The following is a 21,703-nucleotide window of genomic DNA, read 5'->3' on the forward strand; positions in this document are numbered from 1 at the left end:
AAAGGGCTAATATGAAAAGGTAAAAGAAACATTAAATTGCCCAATTCATCAATTCAACTCCGATCTAATTCACTCGAATGCACATCGCATCTTAATAACGATTTCCAAACTCATTCCCAAGAAGACTCGAAGGCAGCATCTGCTTAAATCAAAGATCACTCGAGGACTTAAAATACAATATTTCCTTTCCTCTCTGACCACAGACGGGCTCTATAAAGCCACTTCGATTTTTTGCTTCATTAGATCGTTAGCCCGTGTCTGGTGTAATCAATGTGTTTGTTTGATTTAGAGTCAAGTGTCTCTAGACAGACATGCTGGAAGAATTTATGTCCACAAATAACACAGTAAGATAATCTAGACATCAGCAGTTAGAGCAACCTCAGGTAACCCATGAACTGACACAAACACAACTAACAAAGATGTGATTCGGAGGAAGGGAGAAGGTGAGGCGAATTCATTACATAATTTTTTTTTATTAAAATAATGCATTTTATCATGCCCCTTCATATGCAAGCAAATTTTGTAATATATTTGTTAATTTGTATCATTTAAGACGTCTATCTACATGTGTTCAACAGTGTTGGGTAAATTAATTGGGGCGGCTGTGGATCAGGTGGTGGAGCGGGTCGGCCACTAATCACAGGGTTGGCAGTTTGATTCCCGGCCCACATGACTCCACATGCCGAAGTGTCCTTGGGCAAGACACTGAACCCCAAGTTGCTCCCGATGGCAGGTTAGCACCTTGCATGGCAGCTCTGCCATCATTGGTGTATGAATGTATGTGTGAATGGGTGAATACCGACCATTTACCATTTAATCCAAAAAAGTAATCCACTGCAAATGACTAAATCCTGTCTTTACTGATTACGTCATAGGAAAAGTTCGGTGGGCCGACGCACTTTTGGGCCGTTCAGGGGCGTAATGGCCATTGGGAGAACCGAGCGGGCTGGTGGTTCGGCCACGAAACGTGCCAAATGAGCCGCGATAAGCAACAATGAGCCGCCGCGATGTGCAGAAAAGGACAGCGAAAACGGCAACAATAAAAAATGGCATAGACCAGTGGTCACCAATTAGCGGACCCCGGGCCTTGGATTTGTTCTATCTGGACCGCGAGACATCATGACAATGGTTGCCCCATCTCACCGTTTCTACACTTTAGGTTAGCAGAGCGACAAAACAACGGAGCTGTGTACACCACAAGCGCTCCGGGGCATGACTAGCACTAATCTTTCAGAGATGGATACTTGAATGCCCTTTTCAGCTCCAAACGCGTTGCCTCTCTCCCCAGGCCCGCGACATGATATACTGTATTAGAGCTGCAGTCACGGTTATTTTAACGACATTAGACCGTAACTGAGAATTATGGTGAGCAGCGATATAGATGGATACTGAGATCGTTTGCTAAAATACACTGCAGAAAATAAAAATGAAGCAGAAACATTCTGCATGTGTCTGACATGACTCCGATGGTTCAGCTAAGCAATTAAGGATCGTGACATGGACAGTTTATCGTAGTTCCAGAGCACCTTTAGATTAAAAATAATTTTTAATTGTTTTTAGCTAACTGTGTTTTTAAATTGCACTATTAAGATTGTTTTGGGCAGATTTGCATTTGAAGTCATTAAGACTTTTACATTACCTACACTTCTCTCATGGGTTACCCCTGAACCCCCATACAGTATCTTTCCTATATGTATAAACAGTAGAAGATCCCCCATAGTTCACTTCTTTGGTTGTCTTTGGGCCACTATGTCCTCATTCCTGCCCAGAGACTTTTTGACTGTTGATTTATGATTTATAATTTTTTTTCTCATTTTACAAAGTACTATTGCTGCCAACTTGGAAATTTATAATAACTATACCCCAAAAATTAGCATTTCTTACACATTGACATTAGTCAGAATGGCTATGAAATGATACGTTATAATTGGCCTGACTTTTGGTGGGATGGAAATGTCGAGACCGGACCTTTTGGAAATGTAATCGAATACCCCTGGCATAGACGTAACGCAAGAACGCATCCTGTGTGAACGCTACTACCTTGGACAGACTTGCAAAATGGATTGCTGTGAACCTATTTGACTCCAAGGGGCCCCGTTGTCCAAGACAGTATTTGAAAGCACCCCCGTAGTACTTCAGCTGTAATGGTGATAAAGCTTGTTGATTTTTAAACTTTATAAATAGAAAATCTGAACATCAATGCAGAAGTTTCAAGAACTCTCAGGGACAGATTATGACCCGCAAAGGTCCTGGGGCCAATCAACTCCAAGTGGGGGGGTTCGTTGTTCTTGGTCAGAAGTTGTTGGAGGGGATCAACAAACCAGATCATGCAGCCTTAAAGCCAAGGGCACCCTCGGGCAGTCAAGAGCCCCCTGGTAGTCAAGGGCCACTGGCACTGGCACCCTTGGCCCAGTCGGTAATCCGTCCCTGAGAACTGTATGTTATTTAACAATAACATACAGTTTACATGCAGTACAGTACATCTTGATTTTTAGAGTGTTTTTTAATAGCATTTTTTGATTTATTTTATGATATCTTATACATTTATTTTAAATAAAAGTCACCTTGGGGCACCCTTATAGGCCCCGGCCCCTGGTTGAGAACCACTCTAAAGCACCTTTTTGGTCATGCATATTCAATGATTTTCTTGTTTGTAATAATAATGTTTTAAATTATGCTCATTTATAGGCTTTTCTTTTTTTTAGCAAACATGCAATTCATTGTGATGAATCTGATTAATCTGCCTATCCTTTTTAATATATTGTATTTCATGAGCAATGATTGACAGCTGTCACTCACCATGACAATGCCCCCTGACTGTTCAGCAGTGCACATGCTCATGATGGGAGCCATGCCGATGGTGGTACCTTGGAAGTACACTCCACTGAGGAGGAAAAACAAACGCTCACATGGTCAATGTTCAATACAAACGTGTGAATCAAACCTCATACATCAATTTGTAGGGCTAATGGAGATGAGTATTAGTAAATGAAAGTCTGTGGTTAATATAACTTGTAGAGACTTGCACGTTTTGTTCTACACCATAAATTACAGACAGTCATTTCTCAAAAGTTACGTTTGAAACCGCTGTGTTCGTTAAAAAGGTAAGTTAGTAAATAAGGACTGCAACGCTTGTCAATTTTTTCAAGCACGTAAACTCACGTCCCTGTGGTAGTTGTTGTCCTTAGCCAATTTAGCAACTTTTTAGCAACTTACGTATTGAAAATTCATGTATGAGGTATGACAATTTGGCAATTATGGCAATTTACCTTGTAGCAACTTGTTAGCAACTCGCGTCCGTTTCAAAATGAACACTTCTCATGTAATGTTCACCACAGACTTTATTTGACTCAAAAAACGAAAACCACAATTCTATACACCTATTGGACCCCGAGGGAACCCATGCTAACCCCAAAATTCAAATTCTCTTCAGGGTTTTAGGGCTACACACTGACAACCTCTATCGAGAACTCACTCTCTGTTCTCAGGTGAGAAAAGTGATTCTTGTGGTAAACAACATGGTATCATTTCCAACCGAGGACCATCTGCAATAAGTGTTTAGCATTTGAATGTTCCTGGTTACCTAATCAGCTGAGCGTTGTCATGGGGTCTCTGCGGGAGTAACTTGAGTTTCCTCCAGTCCAAGAACTCGTGGAGTGATGTGAACGGATCCTGAGTGATAGAGCATTTGTCTCTGTCACTCCAAACTTCCAGCCCCACTAGCGCCACACGGATGTTCAGAGATCTGTAAAACTGAGAACCGATAGCACTAGCTGTTAACAAACTGTAAATGGTAAAGCAAAGATAGCTTTTTCAGGTGTTCAAGAGGTAAAACCAGACACATATATACATTGTACAAATATATGTGAGCTCTTAAGCTTAAGTTAGTGATTTTTGTACATATGAACTGATTTTACTTCCTAACCAGGCACGATACAAAAAGTTAAAAATCTTAAAAACCATTTGATCTAAAGGCTTATGCTTAAATTGGTTTTGTAGACAAATGTAAATTGTGCCTACTTTAATTATTAATTTATTACTTGCTGTGAATTTCGATAAAGGGTAATTCCGTGTCAACTTAACTAGAGGTCCACGGCTTAATTTTTTTTAACATTTATGTATTTATTTATTTTTGAATCCCCTTTTCTCCCAGTCTTGAACGCCCAATTCCCACTACTTAGTAGGTCCTCGTGGTGGCGCATTTACTCGCTTCAATCCGGGTGGCGGAGGACAAGTCTCAGTTGCCTCCGCTTTTGAGACGTCAATCTGTGCATCTTATCACGTGACTCGTTGTGCATGACACCGTGGAGACTCACAGCATGTGGAGGCTCATGCTACTCTCCGGGATCCACGCACAAGTTACCATGCGCATCATTGAGAACGAGAACCACTGATCGCGTCCACAAGGCGGTTACCCCATGAGACTATACCCTCCCTAGCAACCGAGCCAATTTGGTTACTTAGGAGACCTGACTGGTGTCACACATTATGCCCTGGATTCGAACTCGCGACCCCAGGGGTGATAGTCACAAAATTGATTGAGATTGGTAGGTCTGTTACTAATCAACAAGCTGTCAATAAGCATCAATATGTTAAGTCAATCAACTTTTTGTTGTTTTTTTTTTAAAGTTGGAGAGTCTATAACTTCAGAAGTATTAAAGACATCTTAATATACCTTGAGATTCTGATTCAGAACAAGTATTCCTTTTTGTATCCTAATTTTTAAGGCCCTAAATGGTCAAATCCCTGAGATATATGGCTCTCAATGTGGCTCCATGCGTGAAAATTGTTACATTTTATTCATTTTCAATGGTCAAACATGGAAGCTAGTATTATTATTATAATTATATATATTTTTTTTGTCAAACACATCAACAGCTAGAAGCCCTAATAATACTGAAAGTAAAAATACTATATTTAGATATACTTATTACATTTAAAAAATGTACATCTTCAAAGCTTTTGTTTATCTTATATTTATACATTTCACCTGAGGAAGTTTCTGAAATGTAGTTGATTTGACATTGAACAACCCTAAATTGGGTGTCTTTTGGACACTGAGGTGGCTGTCAAAAAGTGGCCATTTTCCATGAAATCACTGCATGTGAAATCACTGCATGCTAACATGCTTAAGTTTACCTTGTCGACGTAGTTAGCCATTTCAGCGAGTCTCTGTTTCACTTTCTCCACGTCTTTTCCTTGTTTCTGAAACTGAAATGTGAAGATTGAAAAAAAGAGACAAACAGCAGCTAAATATGGCTGTTCAGTGTCTGAATGTGGTAAATGTCACATGAGGTAATTCATTTTCCATGGCGATGTTGGGCCAAACATGAGCAGCAATATTTGATATTCAGACTGTCCAATGCTGGATGTACAAAAAAGCTTTAGAGAATGAAATCAAAGATGGGAAATGTGTCGTCCGTGTTTGCAGTGATTGCAGCCTCTGGGTGTTTCATATTGAGTGCTGTTACAATAATCATTTTGGAAAACCTCGGTTGAAAGCTGTCAAATTTGCTATATGACGAAATACAGTATTTTTAACTATTTCCCACATCTTCAAACTACATGAAATCTAATTGTCCACCCTTTACTTACTGAATGCAATTTCCTGATTCACCAATGGACAATATTATAAAGGAAAAATAAAATGCTCTCTGAAATTACTTTCCTTTTTGCACGATGCCACCTAGGCCTTTGGGCTATTGGTTGATGTTCAACCAAGCTAGCTAGCTATTTAGGCATTGTTTTACCTAATCAACAACTTAACTGCTTCAACCTCTGACCTTTTCCCATCCATGACCACAGCACCCAAAACAAGACCTGAAACTCCTCCATCCTGACAGGTCAAAGGGCAAGTGCAAGTCAGGCAGATGGGGTTGTGGTACCATGCTTTGGGCTTTATTGACGTCTGACCTTCAGATGATTGAAGTTCAGAGATGTTTTGTGAGGTCAGAATGAAAACGTAGTTACCTCGCGGTTGTCCGCAACAATGATCAACTCCACGTGCTTGGTGCTGCTTTGGGTGTCCCGTTTATGCTGGAGGGAGAAACAGAAACAGAAAAAGATTCTTAAAGAGATTGTTCACCCCAAAATACAAAATTCTGACATCATTAACTTCATGGGTGCTCACAATTTATGGCATGAGATCTACAGTTTCATAATGCTATTACAGCAAGATCTACCAGGCAGAATTTAGAGGATGCAACGGCAGCCATAGTGCGCCAGTACGCCCACCACACACTAGCTATTGATGGAGAGGAGAGTAGAGTGATGTAGCCAACTCAGGGATGGAGATTAATACGAGGCCATGATAGATATGGGCCAAAGTGGGATTTTGACCCAGACACCAGGGTTATACCCCTACACTTTACAAGAAGTGCCCTGGGATTTTTAATGACCACAGTGAGTCAGGATCTCAGTTTAATGTCTCATCCGAAATACAGTATAGTGTCAATATACTGGGGCATTAGGACCCACACAGACCACAGGTTGAGCACCCCCTGCTGGCCTCCCTAATATCTCTTCCAGCAGCAACCTAATTTTCCCCAGGAGGCCTCCCATCCATGTACTGGTCAGGCTCAACCCTGCTTAGCATTAGTGGGCAACCAAGCAAGAGCTGTAGGGTGATATGGCAGCTAGGCATCATTATAATACATGTATTTGACCATCACTCAGGCACGTATTCCCGTATTACCGCATTACACATTACCCTCACAAAAAGATGCCATCTGTCAGATAGTGTGCGAAGGGGGCGAGTTTACGAAAGCGATTCCTGATTAGACAATTCAGTCATATTTATCAGGAAAGCTCTACCTGATTGGTCGGAGAAACCGACCCCTATAGCCTGACCCCTGATCGCAACCGTAACCAATCAGGTAGAGCTTTCTCCAGCCATCCAACGTTTTGGATATCCACCCGCGTGGGAGTCATATACATTTCGTTATTTGAGTAGTTTCTCTCACTACTCCCTTTACCATTTAACCACTTAACGAGATTGACCAGTGGTCGTCTTGCTATCGACGTAATGAGCACCCCTCCTCTAACTGTTTCCTATTTCCACAGTTAATTTTTTAAGAATATATTGTCACCTCTTGAAACTGAAGTTGGCACTGCTGCTTTCATTCTACTAAATGGTAAGAACGCATCATAAAAGTAGTCTTATGTCTTATGAAGTCTTACAATAGATAATACTCCTCTCTGCTGCATCTCTCAAATCCAAAATACGCCACCATTGATGTCAATGACGGTTGATCACGAGACATGAGAACCAATTGTATTTGACTTCGGTGGGGTCAAATGGCATCAGGGTTTCATTTTTGTAGCCCACTCTTGTAGGCCATTTCAGAGCTTTGACAGCGGAAACTATTTTCAGTTTGTTCCTCACTCAAATTTGGCTTATACTGGCGTACTGTCATAGTATGTACAGCATTTAATGAATGACCACTTCTTGGTCGGTAAAACGGTCCATTCTTTTAGGTATGCATGAGTAGTATGAATAGATTTCGGACATACTTCATCCGGGAACTTGGGCATTGTCCCGTGATGCAAATATATGACTTCTGGTTTAAACAAGCACCATTTAAGCACAAGGAACAACTTCCCTTATGGTATATGCAACACTTATAGTTGTAAAGAGCCGTCCAACTTGTGTTTCTCCAGTGTACTTTTAAATCCAGTGTTTTGAACGTGACTTCGCCTCAGCTCCCGAGGGATTATGGGACCTTAAAATGTCTGGTCAATCCACACTTCACGGTCATTTGTGTATTTCTCACTTACTGTTTCATGAGTACTGAGGACTCGGACAATGCTACTCCATTGGCATACTGTTTTTGGCATACTATATAGTAGGGAATTATGGATACTCGGACGTAGCGATGGACTACTTTTAAGCTGCCTTTTTTGTCATTTTGAGCTGGACCGTTCCAGTCCCATTTCACTTTCATTTTATGGACAAGAGTGGTCTTGATATTCTTAAAAAAAAAATATATATATATATATATTTATGTTTGGGTGAACTACCCCTTTAACTTTGACCTCTTCCTGTGAAGGACAGGGTTAATAGAGCATGCACCCAAGAACCTCGTTTAAAAATCTCTCAAGGCTCTTTTTGCCAAGAGTCTATAGTTTATCGCCTTTAAGCACAAAGGTTACATCTTCACCTCCCTTCCAAATGTGCCCTCTATTAACAGCTGTGTGATTGAACTTCCTGTTCTGGGTTCAGTAATGCCCTCAAACGACTTCCGATCCACAGTGATGTGCTTTCCAGCAGACTGTTCACTTTAAAAGCCCTCTGATTGTCTGGCTATCGAATTTTCTCAAGTGATTACCCTACTTGCAATTCAAAGTTATTATAAACTCTTCCGTCTAAGTGTAGATGTATTTTCTCTCAGCCTTTATAACATGAGTGTAGGATTGGTAGTGGCATAGTGGGCTGAAGCACATAAATTGTAAGCAGAAGGTTGCTGGTTCAGTCCCCACAGCCACCACCACTGTATCCTTGAGCAAGGCACTTAACTCCAGGTTGTTCCGTGGGGATTGTCCCTGTAATAAGTGCACTGTAAGTCGCTTTGGATAAAAGCGTCAGCCAAATGCATAAATGTTAAAGTAAATGAAATTATTTAATCGTTTGATAAAAGATGTAACAGTGTAAACGTAGTCACAGCATCCAGCACATAGGGGCACCATACTGAAGGTGACCCCACTTTTCTCTTTCAATGGAGGCTGTCGCCCATTATTTTCAGGGACTGGCCTTTTTAAGTGGAAATAAAAGGCTGGACACATCTGCGTCAGGCTTTGTGTTGAGAATAATTAGGATTATCGTGGATAAAGGGCTGAAGTTTCACCGGAGGTTATAAGAAGGAAGCTCTTGATGGTATCGCTGTGCCACGAGATGTGCAGGGCGAAAGAAATGAAGGAGCTTAAATGAATGAGGAACATTATCAGGTAAAAATCAGGTGCATAAATCCTCTCTAAGAATAAATTTGTATAGAGTTAAAGTCAACATTGTCAACATTAATTTAGAGTCTGACATGTCGAAATTAATGACTTGCAGCTCAGTACGTTGTTCATTCACCAAAAAAAAGTGGCTCGTCTGAGTCCTTTGTTCGGGAATCTGACTACACTGGTCATGCTGAATGTTTCTCGCTGTAGATTCAAAAGAACTGATTCATAAGAGTCATTCGTTTGGGAATCAGAGTACTCTGGTCACTCTGAATGTTTCACGCAGTAGATTCAAAAGAACCGATTCATAAGAGTCATTAGTTTGGGAATCAGAGTACTCTGGTCACTCTGAATGTTTCTCGCAGTAGATTCAAAAGAACCGATAAATAAGAGTCATTCGTTTGGATATCAGACTACAATGGTCACTCTGAATGTTTCACGCAGTAGATTCAAAAGAACCGACTCATAAGAGTCATTAGTTTGGGAACCAGAGTACTCTGGTCACACTGAAACTTTCATGCAGTAGATTCAAAAGAACCGATTCATAAGAGTCATTCGTTTGGTAATCATAGTACAATGGTCACTCTGAATGTTTCATGCAGTAGATTCAAAAGAACCGATTCATAAGAGTCATTCGTTTGAGAATCAGAGTACTCTGGTCACTCTGAATGTTTCACGCAGCAGATTCAAAAGAACCGATTCATAAGAGTCATTCATTTGGATATCAGACTACAATGGTCACTCTGAATGTTTCACGCAGTAGATTCAAAAGAACCGACTCATAAGAGTCATTAGTTTGGGAACCAGAGTACTCTGGTCACACTGAAACTTTCATGCAGTAGATTCAAAAGAACCGATTCATAAGAGTCATTCGTTTGGTAATCATAGTACAATGGTCACTCTGAATGTTTCATGCAGTAGATTCAAAAGAACCGATTCATAAGAGTCATTCGTTTGGATATCAGACTACAATGGTCACTCTGAATGTTTCATGCAATAGATTCAAAAGAACTGACTCATAAGAGTCATTAGTTTGGGAATCAGAGTACTCTGGTAACACTGAAAGTATCAAGCAGTAGATTCAAAAGGACAGACTCATAAGAGTCATTCATTTGGGAATCAGAGTACTCTGGTCACACTAAGTGTTTCACACAGTAGATTCAAAAGGACAGACTCATAAGAGTCATTCATTTGGGAATCAGAGTACAATGGCAACTCTGAATGTTTCACGCAATAGATTCAAAGGAACCGATTCATACGAGTCATTCGTTTGGGAATCAGAGTACTCTGGTCACACTAAAAGTTTCATGCAGTAGATTCAAAAAAACTGATTCATAAGAGTCATTCGTTTGGGAATCATAGTACAATGGTCACTCTGAATCTTTCAAGCAGTAGATTTAAAAGAACCGATTCATAAGAGTCATTCGTTTGGGAATCATAGTACAATGGTCACTCTGAATCTTTCACGCAATAGATTCAAAAGAACCGACTCATAAGAGTCATTCATTTGGGAATCAGAGTACTCTGGTCACACTAAGTGTTTCACACAGTAGATTCAAAAGGACAGACTCATTAGAGTCGCTGATGAAAGTAAAAAATATTGCCTTTACCCGACTGCTGTGAGAGCTGAAGACAGATTCTGTAGTATTTGAGAAATCTGCAGGGAATGAAATGTTGTGACCATGTCCGCACGTCCCCTGGGTGAGTTTAAGGTGTTCTCCTCTGAATATACGATGTGTGGTGATGTTCCCCGCTTGTGTCGGCTCCATTACATAGACTTTATCTTCAAGTGAAATCAGTCCCCTGTAGAAAGACAGACAGATGAGGAAACAGTAAGCAGGTTGCATATTTGGGCTGAATGCGCCAGCTGAGTAACTGCCATTGAAATGAATGGACTTCCTTGGAGTAATTGTTTTTTAACTCACTATTTTTGTCTCTAAACATCCTTTAAACAAGATAATATTTAATGACATTAAACGTCATCTGAGTACTCCAGCATTATTTTCAAGCATTGCAAACGATGGGTTAATAAATGTTGAGTTAAGCTTTGTTTTTTAAGATTATACAGAACTACTTTGAACAGAATCTTTTACAACAGATGGACTGCAAATAGGAAGAGAGAGAGAGAGGAAGTGGTTTCTCGATTCCCCACAAAATAAGACAGCGTGAAATTTTGGAGACCAGCTTAATTCAACATCCAAGCCACTGTTGATCAACAGACGATTGATTTGTGGGACATTCGACAAAATAAATCTTATCCACAGCTCTAATATTACCGCTCCGTGGTTCTTGGATCCGTGTCCGCAAACCTTTCTCACACTTTTAAGCTGTGTGCTGAATTTAAGTGACAGTCTCCTCAGTTGGCAAAGGTCCAAAATTCTGGGCTTTTCCAGAAGTTTCAAAACTACACTCTCCACCGCATGAGATCCCCATGAAACTCTGTTCTCCCAGACACTGCCAAAAAAAAATCAGCAGTAATTTGTTTTGGCCGGAGTGCCAAGCAACATCGTTTTTGTCGGAGGAGGCCTGTGCATGTGTCTTCCTGCCAGACACCGAGTTGATATAAAGAGCTAAAAAATGTACTCTGGGGAGACCGCAGGGTTTGAGAGTGACATACTAAAAGTAGCGATGCTACAAAGTTAAAGAGATAGTTAGGAATTCATAAGTCACCATTCACTTTCATTGAATTTTTTATTTTTTTTTCCATACAATGAAAGTGAATGGTGACTGAGACTGGACATTCTGCCTTTTTGTGTTCATATGCGTTTCAAACACTGATATATAAATAGAACTGGATCGCTGACGCAACAATAAACTGCCAGCAGGAGGTGAAGCCACCAGAAGTGTCCAAGCGGCCATCTTTGTATGCACCAACATCTCATAGAGCGCCATTGACTGACAAGTGAAAACATCCACATTTCATCATCTCCAACCTGTGGATAGGGAAGCTGCAAAACTGTCCACAAGTTGTAATGTAAGCAGGAAAATCTGTAATATCTGCTTGTTTAGGGTGACTTATGTCCTTACCCATGAAAGAGACTTCAGACCAGGATTGCTAATTCATCTTAAAGTCATGGGACTTGCTTGTTTTCACATTGAAGTGCTCTCTGTAGTCAGTTTAAATCATTGTACTCCAGTCGAACCCTCATCAGTGATAGAGGGAGAGAGAGCATGTGCTCTATTTCAAGTGACCTGCAAATGTTTTCGGTCTTTGAATAACATATAACGTGCGTGTAAGGCCAGCCGGAGGACTGGGGTTGGGGCGGGGCGGGGGTGGGGTGGTGTTCGAGGTTCTTTTCTGCATATCGCGGTGCCGTTTTGTTGTCCGTTCTGCATAACGTGGCAGCTTACTTGAATAGAATTTGTGACCACCGTTATGCAGAACGGACCACAAAATGGAGCCGCGATATGCAGAGAAGGACAGTGCACACCCCCCGTGTGTTGAGGCCAGGGCTGGATTGGTAATCTGGCATACCGGGCATTTTCCCAGTGGGCTGACGCTCTTTGGGGCCGATCAGGGGCGGACTGGCCATCGGGAGAACCGGACCTGCCGGCCACGAAACGGGTCGAATGGGCCGCGATAAGCTGAAGTGAGCCGCAGCGTTATGCAGAACGGACCACAAAATTGTGCCGCGATATGCAGAGAAGGACAGAGCACACCCCCTGTGTGTTGAGGCCAGGTCTGGATTGCTAATCTGGCATAACGGGTATTTTTCCGGTGGGCCGGTGCACTTTAGGTGTGGACTGGCCATTGGGAGGACCGGGCCGGGCGACCACGAAATGGGGCGAATGGGCCGCGATAAGCTGAAATGAGCCACAGCGTTATGCAGAACGAGCCACACAACGGCGACGCGATATGCCCCCCCTCCCCCAAACAACTTTTGGGCCAGTTGCTATGTATAATCCCAGACCGATATCTCTTCCCAGTCCACCCCTGGTTGTGGCTAACAATTATTGCTCGCACGAAGACAGAAACAGTCCAATATGTTAACATATTTGAAGTAATTGACCTACCAGAATTCTAGAAATTGTGGTATGATGTTACCCTTAATGTAATTTGCATAGGACAATAATTGCTTCGTAAAGTTTGCAAAACTTCACTTCGACTTCCTGTCTTTTTCAGTTTTTATTCTTCAATATCCCTATTGAGGACCCAGCTGTGTCCCCCAACAAAATACTTCTCTGATTGTAAAATAAATGACATCATTTGATGTATGTTTAAATATATATACAGTATATATACCCACACAGTATGTTAACCCTTTAATGCATACCTTGGGTCTTTAGGGACTTGGGACCTCATTCCACACCCTGTACCTTAACCATTTTTTGGAGTTGTGCCCAACTTAAGTATTCCTCAACCTTTCTCTTCTGAATAGTGTTAAAAAAAAGGAGAAAAAAAAGGAAAAATTGCACCATTTTTTTAACTGAGAGTCTGATGAGATTGTCAATGTCCCCCTCTCCACACTTTTCAGATCGTTCCTACACCCCTGTCCCCAACACAGAGACATCTGGAGTCCCTTGTGAGACATATCTGAAGATGTTCGCCTGCTTTATCACCATCATTAATCCTGCGTGTCCCAGGTCGAAGTGTGAAAATCAACTTTATGCATCTCCTGTGGCGTGTGATCATTTGATATAAAGTTATTATGGTGACGGTCTGACAGAAACTATTACAAGAAAATCAATTAAACGCATTCCCGCAGAACATACACCCTGCTTAGAGTTTTTACTTTTGAAAGTTCTGTGAATGTCCAATCTGGCATAATTAATGCAAACATTACCCGCTCACCAGGGTGCTCTTTCATAATTAAAACGGAGTGGCTGACGAATCCTTTCAGGAACTGACGGAAGTCTCTCGAGACATGGTGAGCTTAACACTAGGTCATTAAAATGCCCTTTCCCGGGCCCGTTGAACCAAAGGAAAGCTGGGTTGGGTAAGGTTAATGTAAAAATAGTCCCATATAGGGTATCCGTATGTTACCTCTGGCTTGAGTATGCTGAGCCCCAATGACATCATCAAACTCACCTGAGTCCAGTGCAGGTGCTGATACTGACGTCCGACCGCAGGTATCCCTCCACCTCACCATGATAGAAGCAGTGAATCTGGGTCACACAACACAGGAAGATCACATGACCACATGAGGGAATACATTATAAATATCAGGTCGGGGCAAATTGTGTACTATGTACGCCCACACAGTGATTTGATATGGATTGATGTTTGGGTTTTCATCGTTTCTTAATGGTTTTAAGGTTTATATTTCTGCTGAGAAGCCATTAAATTGCTTATAATAAGTAGTTCTTCAGGTTCCCATTGCAACAACTTGCACAATATAATGTGACATTTAGTCTCGCATACTTCTAGTGTGCATTCTTTGCACGTGTTTGGTCCTTGGGCGTGCCGTGACAACTTCGTGCTATAGGTAGGGATGTTTGATTCCAGAAATTTGGGAATCGACTCCCGATACCAGGTTTTGGAATCGATGGAATCGGGAGGTATAAGTTACATCTCATACTAAACAGCTCACTGGTGTTCTTTACACCATTTATAATAGCATGAATGACATTTAGGCTCACTATTAATATGAGGGAAGTTTGAGTAGATGCGCCTGTATTTTCTTCATCTTAAAAGCACTATTTAACCTACAGGACATTGAAATGGTCTGTTATCACGTACACATTTTTGTTTAGAAAGGGGTTTATATTAGAATGTACTGAATAAAATGTCCAAATACACACTTCAGTTTTATTTAAAAATTCAGGTTGTTGTACTGGTTTATTTCATACAATCTACAAAATATACACTGGTGGCCAAAAGTTTGGAATAATGTACAGATTTTGCTCTTATGGAAAGAAATTGGTATTTTTATTTACCAAAGTGGCATTCAGCTGATCACAATGTATAATCAGGACATTAATAATGTGAAAAATTACTATTACAATTAGAAAAAAATGTTCAGCACTTCTTAAACTTCTTCATGTGCAGCAATGGCAGCTTTGCAGATCCTTGTTATTCTAGCGGTCAGTTTGTCCAGATACTCAGGTGATCTTTCACCCCACACTTCCTGTAGCACTTGACCTTTCACTCCACACTTCCTGTAGCACTTGACCATTCACCCCGCACTTCCTGTAGCACTTGACCTTTCACCCCACACTTCCTGTAGCACTTGACCTTTCACCCACACTTCCTGTAGCACTTGACCTTTCACTCCACACTTCCTGTAGCACTTGACCTTTCACCCCACACTTCCTGTAGCACTTGACCTTTCACTCCACACTTCCTGTAGCACTTGACCTTTCACTCCACACTTCCTGTAGCACTTGACCTTTCACTCCACACTTCCTGTAGCACTTGACCTTTCACCCCACACTTCCTGTAGCACTTGACCTTTCACCCCACACTTCCTGTAGCACTTGACCTTTCACCCCACACTTCCTGTAGCACTTGACCTTTCACCCCACACTTCCTGTAGCACTTGACCTTTCACCCCACACTTCCTGTAGCACTTGACCTTTCACCCCACACTTCCTGTAGCACTTGACCTTTCACCCCACACTTCCTGTAGCACTTGACCTTTCACTCCACACTTCCTGTAGCACTTGACCTTTCACCCCACACTTCCTGTAGCACTTGACCTTTCACTCCACACTTCCTGTAGCACTTGCCATAGATGTGACTGTCTTGTCGGGCACTTCTCACGCACCTTACAGTCTAGCTGATCCCACAAAATCTCAATGGGGTTAAGATCCGTAACACTCTTTTCCAATTATCTGTTGTCCAATGTCTGTGTTTCTTTTCCCACTCAAACATTTTCTTTTTGTGTTTCTGTTTCAAAAGTGTCTTTTTCTTTGCAGTTCTTCCCATAAGGCACCCCTGAGTCTTCTCTTTATTGTTGTACATGAAACTGGTGTTGAGCGGGTAGAATTCAATGAAGCTGTCAGCGGAGGACATGTGAGGCGTCTATTTCTCAAACTAGAGACTCTGATGTACTGATCCTCTTGTTTAGTTGCACATCTGGTCTTCCACATCTCTGTCTGTGCTTGTTAGAGACAGTTGTACTTTGTCTTTGAAGACTGTAGTTACACCTTTGAATGAGATCTTCAGTTTTTTTGTCAATTTCAAGCATTGTATCACCTTCATTCCTCAAAACAATGATTGACTGATGAGTTTCAAGAGAAAGCTGTTTCTTTTTTTGCCATTTTTGATCTAATATTGACCTGAACACATGCCAGTCTATTGCACACTGTGCAACTCAAACACAAAGACAAAGACAACGTTCAGCATCATTTAATGAATCAAATATCTTTCAAATGTGTTTGATATAATGGCAAGTGATTTTCTAGAACCAAATGATCAATTTATCATGATTACTCAAGGATAAGTTGTTGGAGTGATGTTGCTGTTGAGATTGATAAAAAATGACTTTTTTCAAATAGTGATGGTGCTGTTTTTTACATCAGTAATGTCCTGATGATACTTTGTGATCAGTTGAATGCCACTTTGGCGAATTAAAGCACCAATTTCCTTCTGAAAGCACATTGATCAATTCAACTTCAACATACTGATTTATTGATGTGAACTGGGAGCTAACTCAACCCTGCCATCTCCTTGTTGCAGACTTGTGTTGTAACTTCAAGGAAGTTGTTTTGTTTGCCAATTTACGGTCACAAATTTGGCACGTTGATTAAAAGTTGAATCCCAAATAAAATACTGGTAGACTATACAGGTCTGGAAAGCAGATGTGTCTGACTGCTTCATACAGATGAACAAACGGAGTGGATTTACAGATGCTGACGGACTAAAAGAAGAAAAGACTAAGAGTCAGGTTGATGATCGTTCATTTTATAATATATAGGGTCGACTTGTATTAAATGAGCTGTATCTTCTCTTTCCCTACAGTAGAAAACAACAGTGGAAACGTTAAATCTAATGTAATGTAATCTAATGAAATCTCTGACTGCAATGTTTACCAAATATATGATAATAACTATTAATAATAAATAATGAACACACAAAAATGTGAATGAAAAATAAAACCAACAAATTACCACTACAATAGACAACGTAACCATTAAGAGAGCCATTAGAGAGCATTCAATATACGTTTGTTTTACAGACTAAAACATTAAAGAAATGTTAGTTTATGGTATAAAAATCATCTTAAGCATGCACTTACACTTTGGTCCACTTGGTTAACAAGTACACTAACTTTTGGAAAGGGGGGATATTGAGGGCAACATTGCTTGGTCTGGGAAATGACGCCTTTGGGACAGTCATCCTTTTTAGAAAAGTTTAAAGAAATCATTTTCACACAATAAATATCAAAATGATTTATGTTTGTTTAACTCTTTGTTGTTGACGTATAGTTTTAAACATGTATGTGGCAATTCTGGATTTTCCTAGTTTAATAATGAAAGCCTGGGTCTGGGACAAAGCTAAAACAGTCAAATCTTTACCAAAAAAGGCATTTGAAAACATATTACATATACAACAACTATAGCCTCATAGCGTAACATGTTGGTGCCAGTGATGTAAAGAAGTGTAACAGATGGTGTATGATCACCCTGTTAAATCACTGTACAGCTTCACTTGGCTTTGGTCTCTACATACTGTGAGTCACAGCTGAGAGATGATGCATGTGATCGCACTGAACCATCAGAGATCAGCAGACCAGAGGAGCTCCATTCAATAATATGTTTAATGTCACAGCACTTAAATCCATTCTTTACCACTGTAATGTATGAGTTATTAAAGTCCCGCTCATAACGGCGTTGAGCAGAGTCTGACACACATGCACATGCACATGCACACACGCACGCACGCACACACACACACACACACACACACACACACACACACACTGGTGTGTCCATGTTTTATGGGGACTTTCCATAGACATAATGGTTTTTATACTGTACAAACTTTATATTCTATCCCCTAAACCTAACCCTACCCCTAAACCTAACCCTCACAGAAAACTTTCTGCATTTTTAGATTTTCAAAAAACATAATTTAGTATGATTTATAAGCAGTTTTCCTCATGGGGACCGACAAAATGTCCCCACAAGGTCAAAAAGTTCGGGTTTTACTATCCTTATGGGGACATTTGGTCCCCACAAAGTGATAAATACACGCACACACACACACACACACACACACACACACACACACACACACACACACACACACACACACACACACACACACACACACACACTCACACACACACACACACACACACACACACACACACACTCCTTTGACTGCAGCAGCTCTGAACCCCATCAGAACAGCTCAACTATTTCCTTTTAGAGCAAAAGATATGCAGTAATATTTAATGGTGCAAAAATGAGAAAAACCTGAATTTACGCTTTGGAAATTGATTGGAATAAAGACTAGTTTTCCCACACCTTTACACCAATTCATTTTCCAAGTCATTTTTCAAAAGATTGCACTAACAAAGAGCAATTTCTATATACAATACGTTTCTATTTGTTAACGTTATTTATCTACATCAGGGCTGGACTGGCAATCTGGCATACCGGGCATTTTCCCGGTGGGCCGACGCACTTTGGGGCCGATCATGGGCGGACTGGCCAGTGGGAGAACCGAGCGGGTGGTGCGGTGGTGCGTCCGCGAAACGGGCCGAATAGGCCGTGATAAGCAAATGGACCACAAAACGGCGCCACGATATGCAGAAAAGGACAGCGAACCCGATTTCTCTTCCCAGTCCAGCACTACATTCCTTAACATGAAGTAACAGTTTACAATAAAAGCTAATAGGCTGTGGCTCAGATGGTAGAGCGGGTCGGCTACCAATCGCAGTGTTGGTGGTTCGAATCCTGGCCCACACGGCTCCACATGCCGAAGTGTCCTTGGGCAAGACACTGAACCCTGAGTTGCTCCCAGTGGCAGACTAGTGCCTTGCATGGCAGCTCTGCCACCATTGGTGTGTGAATGTGAGTGTGGATGGGTGATTGGGACACAGTGTAAAGCTCTTTGGTAACCGCTAAGGTTAATAAAAAAGTGCTGTTCATTTACCAATGAACAATTATATTTATATAAATTAATGCTGTTTCTAATTTTAATAAATAGAACCTAAATTCAAATGCTACCGAAATATTTTAGGCATTAAGTACAAATATTTATCTTCTGTGGTGGAATGTCCCTCTTAGTGAGTGTGTATCTTTATCAAGCTCCAACTCAGCACAGCATTCCCGTCCCAGTTTGGCTGTTTTTGATTGACCTAAAACTCTTGATTTCCATCAAAATAAAACAAGGACATATTGCCTCACAGTGTTGTGAAACACAAATCTAGTGTTTACCTCTGCCTTGCTGGAACATTTAGGGAACTTCCTTCTCTTTCCTTCTCTTTTTCTATATTTCCATGTGCTTTCTTTACATAAAGTGTTTCAGCACAGATTTAAGGCATCAGTGCTCAAATTGTCTGGCAGGGCTAGTTGGAAAGCATACTGAAGATGACAGGGTCATTGCCTTCAGGGCTCAATGTGTCTGTGACTCTCAGACTAGTAATCTGAGCTACAATCTAAAGCTGAAAACACACAGAGGTGCAACATGGGTGGTTTGGCTTCCTCCGGTGGCCGGTCTTCACTACCTCAACTCTAAAGCTGTTGACTCAGTATCATCCAGCATTTGTTCAGGGCAGAGATCAGTGATACCATGAGATTTTAACGGCAGGTCTTGTTGAGGTAAAACAGAAGGTCAGAAGCATTTTGTCAGTAAATTTGGGAGCTTAAAATATGTATTAATGACCAACAAGGTTGTCCGAGATGATAAAATTGAGAAAGATCTATATTGATTTCATGCAGTCCATTGTTGAAAAATATTTCTTAAAATGTATGTATTAACATACTTTCCTTGTGCCTTGAATACACGCTAGCGTACAAAACACATTTTATCATGCAATAAATATATTGCCTAATAAGAGCAACATAATACACAGCCCCCCGCTCGCAAGATGGGGCGTTCAAGCGGAAAAACGTTCTTTATCTATCGCCCTGCAACAGTAACAACACAACACGGCTGCACACAAACCAGAGAACAGTGCTTACAAACCATGTCTGAAGAGTTGTTTTTTTGGGGGGGGGGGTTTTCTCCCCTTTTCTCCCCAATATGGAATGCCCAATTCCCAATGCGCTCTATGTTCTCGTGGTGGCGTAGTGACTCGCCTCAATCCGGGTGGCGGAGGACGAATCTCAGTTGCCGCCGCATTTGAGACCGTCAATCCGCACATCTTATCACGTGGCTTGTTGAGCACGTTACCATGGAGATGTAGTACATGTGGAGGCTTCACGCATTTCTCCATGGCATCCACACAACACTCACCACATGCCCCACCAAGAGCGAGAACCACACATTATAGTGACCACGAGGAGGTTACCCCATGTGACTCTACCCTCCCTAGCAACTGAGACAATTTTGTTGCCTGGCTGGAGTCACTCAGCATGTCCTGGATTCGAACTTGTGACTCCAGAGGTGGTAGTCAGCGTCAATACTCGCTGAGCTGCCCAGGCCCCCATGTTTGAAGAGTTTGAAGATGAAGAGGCGATGCATTTCTATGCCCAGCCTTATTTGTTTGAACAAGAGTACTCGTAAATGAAACGGAGAGGGACTGAAGAGGCTAAGGCAGCCACATACACACTGTGCCCTAATCAGATGCCAAATGACAAGTGATAAAAGGTATCTTTTCAATGTTAATCAGAGTTTTTGTCTTAACCAGCCGCAATGAGCGACGGGACATTCTGTCGATCACTTGGTGTCTATGACCCGGCACCATTCCAAAATCTTTCTCATATAATACATTGATTTGGTGCTCTATTAAGCAGCCTGATCTCATGAAATTTACGTGAACATGACAACGTTTTTGCAATTCAAAATGTACGTGCTGTATAACACGTTTGGCTGCAGGTTTCCAGTGAAATGTCCAGCTGGGAGCCAGAAGCGAGTAAAATGGTGTCGTATTCAAATGAGGTTTTAAGGTGAATTTTAGATGGATATTTTTAAAACATACCTCCTTAATGTAAAACTTTTGCCTGAACCTAACCAATAGTGTTTTAAAATATAAATGAGACGTTAAAAAAATTGTGCCTGGAGATACATATAACAAGTTTTGCAAAAATTTATTTTTTCACTATGAGACCAGGTTGCTATTAATTATGTGCATGAATGGATAAATAGTTCGAGACACAGAAAAAACAGACAGAAAGACAGCACCTTAGATTTTGGATGAAAGCAGGGCTGGACTGGAAATCTGGCATACTGGGCATTTTCCCGGTGTGCCGACGCACTTTTGGGCCGATCAGGGGTGGAATGTCCATCTGGAGAACCGAGCGTGCCGGTGGTTCGGCCGCAAAACGTGCCGATAAGCAACAATGAGCTGCAGCGTTATGCAGGACCACAACCCCCCCCCCCCCAGTTCAACATTTGGGCCAGTTGCCATGTAAGATCCCGGGCCAATTCCTCTACCCAGTCCAGCCCTGGATGGAAGTGAAATTTAATTTTACCGTGATGTTTGGTGAGGTGGTGACCACACTTCCGTCCTCCAAATAGTGTGTTTCTTTGTAGTGACTAGCAAACAGACCTCTGTAAAACACAAGAAAGAAAACTCAATTTCACATAAAGTGCTCACATCAGCAGTCTTTTGTCTTGCATTTGCCGTGCACCACATTTGTGAATACAGAATATTGAAGCAGCCACACTTTGGTCTCTTTAGAAACATTGTATCGCTCTGGCTGGCCG

General features: G+C 41.4%; 1 protein-coding gene and 1 long non-coding RNA gene across 2 annotated transcripts in view; both read right to left on the reverse strand.

Moving 5' to 3' along the window:
• The window catches only part of LOC127633707 (disintegrin and metalloproteinase domain-containing protein 12), a 120,385-nt gene that overhangs the window by 44,201 nt on the left and 54,481 nt on the right, over positions 1–21,703 (reverse strand). Inside the window, exons 4-10 of the mRNA XM_052112973.1 lie at positions 21,469–21,547; positions 13,970–14,046; positions 10,551–10,743; positions 5,971–6,036; positions 5,140–5,211; positions 3,584–3,753; positions 2,800–2,884 (exon numbers count right to left, since the gene is read on the reverse strand). Of these exons, the coding sequence (XP_051968933.1) occupies positions 2,800–2,884; positions 3,584–3,753; positions 5,140–5,211; positions 5,971–6,036; positions 10,551–10,743; positions 13,970–14,046; positions 21,469–21,547 (742 nt within the window). The remainder of the gene's footprint in view (positions 1–2,799; positions 2,885–3,583; positions 3,754–5,139; positions 5,212–5,970; positions 6,037–10,550; positions 10,744–13,969; positions 14,047–21,468; positions 21,548–21,703) is intronic.
• On the reverse strand, positions 15,000–15,546 carry LOC127633742 (uncharacterized). The gene is made up of 3 exons (XR_007969251.1): positions 15,208–15,546; positions 15,146–15,176; positions 15,000–15,084 (listed from the first exon to the last, which is right to left on the reverse strand). It is a non-coding gene; the product is annotated as an uncharacterized LOC127633742 (long non-coding RNA).

Source organism: Xyrauchen texanus, chromosome 40, assembly GCF_025860055.1.
Source record: "Xyrauchen texanus isolate HMW12.3.18 chromosome 40, RBS_HiC_50CHRs, whole genome shotgun sequence".
In the NCBI taxonomy this organism is placed as follows: Eukaryota; Metazoa; Chordata; class Actinopteri; order Cypriniformes; family Catostomidae; genus Xyrauchen; species Xyrauchen texanus.